The sequence below is a fragment of the Hydra viridissima genome, unplaced genomic scaffold (assembly GCF_058129835.1).
Source record: "Hydra viridissima isolate aposymbiotic clone 2 unplaced genomic scaffold, HvirCarnegie_v1 scaffold_2, whole genome shotgun sequence".
NCBI classification, from domain to species: domain Eukaryota; kingdom Metazoa; phylum Cnidaria; class Hydrozoa; order Anthoathecata; family Hydridae; genus Hydra; species Hydra viridissima.
The window spans coordinates 6,585,374-6,595,357 of record NW_028324301.1 but is presented as its reverse complement, the minus strand read 5'-3'; the positions used below and the strand labels follow the sequence as shown (position 1 = coordinate 6,595,357).

At 28.9% G+C, this 9,984-nt stretch overlaps 2 protein-coding genes across 3 annotated transcripts; both read left to right on the top strand.

The window, feature by feature from the left end:
• Nucleotides 1-6: 6 nt before the first annotated feature.
• Nucleotides 7-3,152, top strand: LOC145192508 (lysine-specific demethylase RSBN1L-like). The gene is made up of 5 exons (XM_080069798.2): nucleotides 7-413; nucleotides 791-1,520; nucleotides 2,150-2,320; nucleotides 2,418-2,526; nucleotides 2,749-3,152. Exons 1-5 carry the CDS (start codon nucleotides 38-40, stop codon nucleotides 2,986-2,988), a joined length of 1,626 nt encoding a protein of 541 aa, XP_079925924.2. The 5' UTR covers nucleotides 7-37; the 3' UTR covers nucleotides 2,989-3,152.
• A 2,537-nt stretch (nucleotides 3,153-5,689) lies between these two features.
• LOC149891697 (uncharacterized) lies at nucleotides 5,690-7,300 on the top strand. 2 transcript variants are annotated; one of them, XM_090079627.1, is made up of 2 exons: nucleotides 5,690-5,878; nucleotides 6,045-7,300. In XM_090079627.1, exon 2 carries the CDS (start codon nucleotides 6,592-6,594, stop codon nucleotides 6,916-6,918), a length of 327 nt encoding a protein of 108 aa, XP_089935753.1. In that variant the 5' UTR covers nucleotides 5,690-5,878; nucleotides 6,045-6,591; the 3' UTR covers nucleotides 6,919-7,300. The 2 variants fall into 2 exon arrangements, with proteins under 2 accessions (XP_089935753.1, XP_089935752.1); XM_090079626.1 differs by having other exon boundaries at nucleotides 6,039-7,300.
• Nucleotides 7,301-9,984: the final 2,684 nt, after the last annotated feature.

Genomic DNA, 9,984 nt, shown 5'->3' with positions numbered 1-9,984 from the left:
ATTTCACATTTCGGCACACTTCCGGAGAAGTACAAACATGGCTTTGTCTGGTGGAAAAGACTTTGCTAACGATATTTCCAGAAATAATGGTCTAATACAAACTATTAAAATGGAAGATCCTATTGAAGATAATAATTGTACTAAAAATATATCTCATCCAATAACTAACTTAGATATCAAAACCTGTGACGGCTCTGTACCTGTATTCCCAACATTACTATCAACAGAATCAATAGATATTTCTAGTTGTGACAGATTGCTTCAAAATACTGACTTCAAAAATAATGACAATAAACACTCAAATAAAAACATTTCTAACACAAGCTTTATTTCTAGAGAGCGAAATAATCATGTCAGTGTAAAAAATGGGTCATTGCAACCTAAGCAAAAGAAGTCTTCTCGTGAAGAACAATGTAAGTAACCAAATACAATAACCATACAATAAAAAATAGTTTGTGGTGTGATTTGTTTGTACTTTTTTATTTATATATTTGTATAGAAAGCTGTAATTTTATTTATATATTAGTATTGAAAGCTGTATTATATTGTGTTTTTATTCTTACATCATGGGTGTTTATATAATAAATATGCATCAATAAAAGAAATATAATATTGATTATATAAATTTAAAATAAAGTCATTATTACTTGATCTATAACCAATTTAAATTCTATTATCAATTTGACCACTTTTTCATAATATCTAAGAAATGAGGGGTTGTGAAAGTTATATGTTGTCTTCAACCTAACGCTAAATAAAATTTGCTAATAATTCAGTCATATTTCATTAGATATGGATGGATCTTACATCTCTAAAAATTGTTATAATAAAGTGGCGAGAAAGCATTACAAGGAAATCCTTGAAAGGCATTTTTCAGATATTGATTATACTGTTTTAAAGGATACACAAACAGCTTTAAAGTTTGGAAAATATATTCATTCATATACAGATCCAAATGGTGGAGCCAAAGTATTGCATGCTTATGCAGAAGAACTGACCAATATTAAAGCAGAATACTTGAAAAAATTTGCTGAAGAATTTCTTCACACATGTTATGCTGAAAAAACAGAAGGTCGATCAGATTATGTAATGGGTATTGTTCATAATGCTGGATTGTGTTTACCTGAACTTGTTCAGTATTTACATACTACACAACCAAATTTAATTGTTAAGGTAGAATCTCTTGGAAAAAAGTCTGATGTTGCATCTATGACAATGGATGAATTTTATAAAGGTATTAAGAGCACTTATTCTAATGGTACTCATCGAGCAGGTGCTTTGGAACAAATCAGTCTAGTAGGTACTGTGTCGGAAGAGTCAGGTGGCTATTTTCCAAAGCTTCTTGGGAAGTTAGAAAAAGATCCATTTCTTAATCTTACTCTCCCATGGGGTGAGTTGTCTATTTTTAGTGGTTTGGATCGAACAACTAGTAATGATGGTCCAATATTATGGATGCGTCCAGGTGAACAAATGGTTCCATCTGCAGAAATGTTTAAATCACTAAGTGGAAAACGAAAAAAGTATGTTTTTTTGGTATCCACATATTCAAGTAATGTATATTTACTGTGAAGTTTGAGTTTTTCTATAAGGCTTACAATTAAAGTTTGCTGTTTTAGACATTTAAACTGTAAACTAAGTTGATTGGCTTCTCAATATGTATTAAAATTTTCTTTGCTTTTTGGAAAGAAAGACCTTACTAGATATTTTTTTGTGTGTGTTTGCAAAACTTTTAAATTTAAGTTTTTTTTACTTATACTGTTTACTGTACTAATAAGTCTAGTTTATTATTTCTAGTGAAAAAAAAAATAGAAAAAACAAGATTATGTGCTTAAAGATTATAGCTATATGATCAATAAAAAATATTAACAGTGCAAGAACAGTTGTCTGCAGTTTTATCTTTCTCTTATTATCTATATTTAAAATGAGTAAATTATCCATGTTTAGTTAACACTTAATCTAAATTTTACAGTTCTTTAAAAACAAAAAATGGCGCTACTTTCTCATCAATATTGCTAAAATGATTTTAAGATAATTTATGGAAAATATTTTTGATTACAGGTTTACAGCTTATTTAGCATATATCATTCCAATATAAAGACAAAAGAATATGCATCGTCATGACATTATGATGGGTTTTCTTGAACTTTAGAATTGGTGTAAATGAGCTTCAAAAGTTAAAATACTTGCCTAGATCCTCTGAGCCACGAGAGTCGCTAGCTGAAGACCGAACTAAATGTCATGCAGATCATGTAGGGCATGGGCTTGACCGAACCACAACTGCCGCTGTTGGAGTTTTAAAAGCTGTTCACTTTGATAAAAGGTTATCTCTCCTGCTCTTAACTGCAATCCAATTAAATCACTATCAATGTAAAATGTGTTAATCATGATTTTATTAAATTTTTTTTTTGTCTTTTTAGTCCAAGTGTAAATCGTCATTGTAAAGAAGTAATCGCATTTGATGCTGGTGACCTATTAGCAGTTGTAGAAAAAATGCAATTGGATCTTTATGAACCCCCCATGTCTCAAGTAAAATACATTTTTAGTTCAACTTATTTGTTTTATTTTTTTAAGAGAAAGCTCTGCAAAAAATTGTTGGCCTAATTTGGAAAAGGCATAATTTTAAATTTTCTGAAAATTTTTTTTTGCATCATCTAGCATATAATTTTTGTAGTTAGGCTGACGATATCTCACAGAGCATAATTTTTCATGTTAAATTTTATATGCTGATGTTACAGTTCAACAATTTAGTGCATTCAGTGGATTGATGATGCTAAGTTGAATCAACTTCGTCGTGAAGGAATTCGTTATGCTCGTATAACTCTTCGGGATAATGATGTATATTTTATTCCTCGAAATGTTTGTCACCAATTTAAAACTATTTCTGCAGTAACAAGTATTGCATGGCATGTTCGTTTAAAGCAGTATTATCCTGATTTTATGAGCAATTCAACTGATGATGCCACGCTATCATCAAGTGTTGCATTGTAATAATTTTTCACCCCAATATCATAAATGCTGATCGTGAAGAATGAAATTAAAATTTATTATTTATTTTGTTATTTAGACCAAAAACTTCTTCCTCTCAAAGTTTTGGTGGCATTAAAAGTGTTTTCTCGAAAATGATAAACATGCTATATAAATGTTTGAATGTATGTATGTATGTACGTATGTGTATATATATATATATATATATATATATATATATATATATATATATATATATATATATATATAACACATATACATATCTTACAAAGATCTTAAAGTAATTCTGTAAAGATCAATTTGCAACATAATTTTAATGTAAATTGTAGATTTTATAAATATTTGAAGATTGTTTATTTATTCTATGTATATTTGTATATATTTCATATAAGAAATAATTCACAAGAAATATAATAACGTGATCTTAGACGATAAACGCTCTCTAACTTTTAATTTAGGGTTACAGTTTTTACACAACCCAATTTTATTTAACTCCTTTTACCTTAATATATTTTATAATGGTAATTAAGCCGTCATATCTTATATGAGTAAGCAAAATTTTAACAAGTTGCCTAAGGGTATTAATACCCCCCACCCCACCCCTTTAAAGTTATATAAAATAGAAATTTTAAAACTTTTGTTAATGTGAAAATGTTAGTCATATCCACTTTGATCTCAATTAACAAAAAACAATGATTTCCCTTTTTGTTTCTTTACGACAGACCAGCAAAATGTTGACCAAGGCTTGAAATGTCTTATTTTAAAGACATAAACTGGCGCGGTTGCCACCAGTGCACAGTGGGCCAGAATTCACTTTTACTGGACAAAATTCGTAACTAATTTAATATTAAAGCTATATTCACTAAAATTAGTATGAGTACTAATATGATGTCTGCGCTTCTTATGAAGGTGATATTTTTTTATTTCGTTGCTATAGATACCTTTATTTTACTTAGCAACCTATTTTTGTTATCTGCAGATATTTTATAAGTGCTACATTCACTAAATTTGGCATGAGTACCAATATGAGATCACACTTCTTACAAAAGTGATCATTTTTTAAATTTAGTTGCTGTGGATACTTATATTGCTTAGTTACCGGATACTTTCCTTAGTTACAAAGTGGCAAATTTATATTTGAATATCTTATCGGATTTTTTGACCCACCTATATTGAATAACAATTGAGTATTTAGGTAAATGTTTTAAGAATAATAAAAGCAAGAAAATAGTGCAAGAAAACATTTTCAATTTTAAATTACATAAAAAAATTATAAAACATTTGAACCTTCCCATCAATCATTATAAGTTCAATAATTCAATTCAATAGAAGGTCTGCAAACCTCTAACAAAATCACGCCCAAACTTTCTATCTCACTTTTAATGTATTGATCTTCTTCAATCACAGGTTCTTTGGATTCCATTTTATATGCAAATCTTATGGGTCTACAATAGGCTGTGGAGGACGACTTTTGATTTCTCCAAATAGGCACCTTTTCGTTGCTGTTGTTAAATCCAGTCAAATCCAATGGGACTAGACAAGTAATAAATAATGATTCTTCACGCTTTAAATCTCTGTTAATGTCAGGTTCTGATAAAACTTGTTTATAATTGCTTTAGCCAGTAACACCATCAAAGCTAAGGGTCTGCGTATCGTTATTATTTTGAAACGATAACGATATGAAATGATATCGATATCAAACGATATGAGTTTGTCTATGAAACGATAATATAGGTTTAGTTATCGTTTGAAACGATAAATGAATGGAAAAGTATCGGTTGAAACGATAATATCGGCTTTTTTTTATCGGTTTATCGGAATACATAAAAATAACGAGAATAACGATATTTATCGGTATAATAACGATATTTTTTACAATATTCCAATTTTTTTTTTAAATGCCAAATTTTAGTTCAAATATATTATAAATCTTCAAGTCGAGTAAAGATGTCGTTTTGCCTATCTTTACCGGTTTTACAAGTTAATCCTTCCCAATTGTATATATTATCTAGATGTCTAACTTCACAAAAATTCTGTAAAGAAAAAGTGAAGTAACACTGTTCTCCAAATTGACCCCCAGGTTGAAACTCTCCCCACTTCTGATTTTTTTATATTTAATCAATCATATGCTTAAGTAAACACAATATATATTGGTCAGAAAAATCTGAACTAAGTGCTAAATATCTATATTTTTTAAAATTAAAACGCATAATTTTTGGCTTTTTTTCTTCCTAAGTTTTAATAAAGCCAGCCATTAAGATAATAAAAATAAACCCATTTACGACTGCTTTTCAGATAAAAAAAAATATCATTTTCCAAAATGGCAGCAAACTTTAAATTATCAACTTGTGCAGTTTGCCTGATAAATAAAGCTATCAGATCAAAATCTCTAACGGCCATATCACCCTCAGTATGTGAGAAAATTCAAGAAAATATTTGGCCAAATTTTGATTTTGATCTTGAAGTTTATTCTAGTGTGTTCCCACTGCAGAGGAAACTTGTTTTGTCTGAACAAAGGTGAAACTGCATATCTTTCCAGCTGGTTATGTCGAAGATACTTTAATATATATATATATATATATATATATATATATATATATATATATATATATATATATATATATATATATATATATATATATATATATATATATATATATATATATATATATATATATATATATATATATATATAAACACACGCATACACACATTGATATTATATAATATACTTCAGGTAGAATAATGTATTTGATAGAAAATAATGTATTTCAGGTAAATAGGAGTATTAGGCAAACCTCTTCACTGTTATGTATCCAGACAAATGTTGAGCCAGAGTCAAAAAATTTAAATGTGGCTGAAAAAATCTGTGGACTCAGCTATTTAAATCTTAGTATGGATTGTTTATATTTATGATTTTATAATTTAGAAATAAGATTAAAATAAGAATAGTTAAAACATTTTTTCTCTTTATGTTATTTTACAGTTTGATTCAATAGATTTTTTATTGTTTTTACTTATTTCAAAAATTGTTATAAAATTCTTACTATTAGTTTTAGTTTCTCATGATTGTTGCAAAAGTAAAGCTGTAAGCAATATCATAAATATTAGTAAATCACTTGGAGATAAACATGCAGTACAAGTAGCATCTGGTTTGTTAAAGCATAAAATGGAGCGTGAAAGCATTGTAAGTGGAGAGTAGTTCAAGATGTCTACATCTTCTCTCTGTTACAGTTGGAGTGAATGAAATTAAGTCGAAAAGAAAGAAAATCAAATCTCATTCCAAGCTATTATAGAGCTATCAAATGTATTAGAACTTTCTGAAAATAAAACCAAAAAATTACGTTCTACTTTATGCAGGAATCTAACAAGTGCTGTAGAATCCAGCATTAATGTTAAAATGACTAAATTTCTGGAAACTCTGAATATCTTTAGATGGTGTTCAAAACTTCTTAAAAGTTATTGTTAATGTTTTCGAAAATTATTGGCACCACTTCAGCTTGAAGAAGTGAATTTCAGTATGGCATTTGATCTAAAGTGTGCAAACAGTGTTTTCGGACTTTCAAATCACTCTCGCAAATATACTTGTCTATATTGTGAGGGAGAATGCTCCCTCACAATACAGACCCTAGAGCATTTAGAGCATTAGACTTATGTTATAATCAATATGTATATGGTGGAAAAAAAAGATTAAAAATGCAGGAATATAAAAATGTAATAAATCCTCGTTTAATTTACTTAAGAGAAGATCAAGAAACTTTTCTTGATTACATTGTTCCTCCACCTGAGCTTCACATTATGATGGGAGTTATGGAAAAACTCTGTACTTTGCTTTTATATGTTTGGCCAGCTTTTCAAAGCTGGTTGAAAACACATAACATATTAATGACAGGGTATCATGGTGTAGGTTTAGATGGAAACAATGATAATTAATTTATGCCCCTGTTAGATATTTTGGAGAGGGATGTTACCTTAACTGCAACAACCAATATTTTACCAATAATTGTTTGTGTAAGTTTTCATTAGTGAGATCAGCTGTGTTTGGTTTGGAAATGGGTACAGATATTTCTGTTAAAATTGAAGATATCAAAAGTTCATTTTCTAGTCTTCAACTATATAGAAAAGATGTATTTGACTATGACTTGACATTTTCATAGAAAATACATATTTTAGTGTCACATTCTCCCCTTTGTATAAAAATAATATTAGCTAAGGTAACAGAACAATGTGGTGAATCTGTTCATCACAAATTTAAAAAAACTTGGATGAACTATAAAAGAAACATAGGACACAAAAGCTATGGAGAAAAGCTATAATCTGCTGTAGTAAATTTTAATTTAAACAAAAATTAACGTTTATATCATTTGTGATTTGGAGAACAGTGTTACTTCACTTTTTCTTTACAAAATTTTTGTGAAGTTAGACATCTAGATAATATATACAATTGGATTAACTTGTAAAACCGGTAAAGATAGGCAAAACGACATCTTTACTCGACTTGAAGATTTATAATATATTTGAACTAAAATTTGGCATTTAAAAAAAAAAATTGAAATATTGTAAAAAATATCATTATTACACCGAACTGCACAGGTTCTTTGCAAGGTATGAATCATTAAATCTTTTAAAGGAACTGAAGCTGAATAGTCCTCTACTATTATGTTTGCAGGATAACATTTCAATTTTGCATCTCTGACATCATTGTAAGCGAGGTAGATGTTACATTCTTTCTCCAAGACTCCGCTTCTAATCAATTGATAGGAAGCTTTTATCAGACTTGCAACAATTATTAAAGTCAGTGCTTCCTCTGCTGAATATTTAGTTGCTTTATCTGTATTTGAAATAATTAAAACGTTCTTTGCAGCAATAATAATAGATTCATGACTAAATTTTTTATTAGCAGTAAAAAATAATTCATTGGATGAATGAGATTCAATTAAACAAGATACATGCCGTTTTTTAGTTTTAGTAGAACTATTATTAAATGCAACTGGTTTTCGACCACGTCTACTTGCAGTTGGTTCATTGTCTTTTTTTCTGAAAATTAAGTATTCATTAAGCCAGTTCACAAACTTCTTTTCAAAATTTTTGACAGTATAGTTTGCAGATTTCCACTTTTTTTTATACAAGTAAACAAATCGTTGAACTGCATGTCTTTAAAATCAGCAAATTTTGGCTGAATAAATTCCAATATATCTTCAGTAATATTTTGTTTTGAAATACTAAGATTGTTTTTTTGGAGAAAATTATGAATGTCTAAGTTTAATAAAACCATATCTAAATAATTATTGTAACAAGTATTTTGTATTTAAAAGTTTAATGTTATAATATATATGTCGCCTGAACTACTAATACTTGTTAGTCCTCTGATTTTTATATTTCTCATGATTGAGGGCATTCCAAGATACTTTTTACATCATTACAGGTTGCACTTCATTATAGTTTTTAAAAAATTGTCAAAATTATCTATCATCAAAACCATAACCAACTGCAACTTAGTAACTTAGGGTGGAATGCAAGAACCGAACTTCAAATTTGAAGTCGAACTTCAAACCTAAAGTGCGACTTGAGCGAATGCACAAAGCGAACTTCAACTCAAGTCAGACTTGAAAACCGCTAAAAATAGACCTTTTTCAAGTCTGACTTCAAACCAGACTTGAGAGAGCAAAAATTCCTTCCGAATGCAAGAACCCAACTTGAAATTTCAAGTCAGACTTCAAATCTCAAGTCTGACTTGAACGGAATGCAAGAAGCGAACTTGAACTGAAGTCAGACTTGAAAAACGAGAATTTTTGAATTTTCAAGTCATTTTTTCAAGTCTGCTCCAGACCAATCTTGAAACCAAACTTGAAAAAAAAAAACAGACCGCCATTATCATTTTGCTGATGCGTAACAAAACTTTACTATTACTATATAACTTATTACAACCTTTGCAAGTATGAAAATGAGTTTTTAACAAGCAAAAGTAGTTACTTGGGCATATTCACCTAATTAATTTAGAAGGTTACATTGTGAAAGTATATTTTTAAATGAATTCATTACAGAAAACTGAATATTAACATTGCGAAAACGTGTGTCTTTTAAAACATCCTGTAACTCGTATGTAATGATTCAACATGTCATATTTTGATGCCATTAGAAATGTTTATTAGCTTTTTGAAATGTAGAACATCGTAGCATTATAAAAGGCTGTTGATTAAGGCACATTTTTGTGATACAGTGTAAAAGTAAATTCCATTTAGTAATAAATAGTTGCAGTTATACAAAGAGGTGATACGTGTAAAAGGAGTAAAAGAGAGTTCATGAGAAGTAGTTACAATTACATGAAGTATTAAAAAAACTTTTTTTTAAATGTCCAAAAATGAATCGGTATGAGCTGAATTTTAGAAGAAGAAGAAGAAAAAATAAGCCATCTCACATACCAAGGTTTATTATTGACAGAGCTAATCCTTTAGAAGTTTACCACGGTATAGAATTTAAAAGGTGCTACAGATTTTTCAAAAAAACCTTTTTAATATTAGCTAATGACATTATTAACAACAATGTTAACAATCGAGGGTGCCCTCTTTCAACTGTACAACAACTGGCTATTGCATTTCGGTTTTATGCTACTGGTTCATTCCAAGTGAGTAGATATTCAAGAAACGGTATCAGAAAATGGCACCTTCTTATTGTAGATTTTACATTACGTTTTTAAATAACAACATTTTATACCAACAAATGATTATAACAATAAATAAACTCTTTTAGAGAATAATAGGAGATTTGGAAGAGCTGAAACTCAACTGTTTGTCCAGTGGTTTAGAACATTTCAATTCGAATGGCTAACAAAAGATATCAGTACATAAAGTTTCCAACAGAAGCTGATTTTTTGATAATTTAGCAACAGTGCTTATAAGTTTTCATGGATATCTGATTTTGCTATTTCATACAAACTTCAAACTTTTCTTAGATAAAGAAAATATTTATATGTATCAACCATTATTTAGATTTTACCAA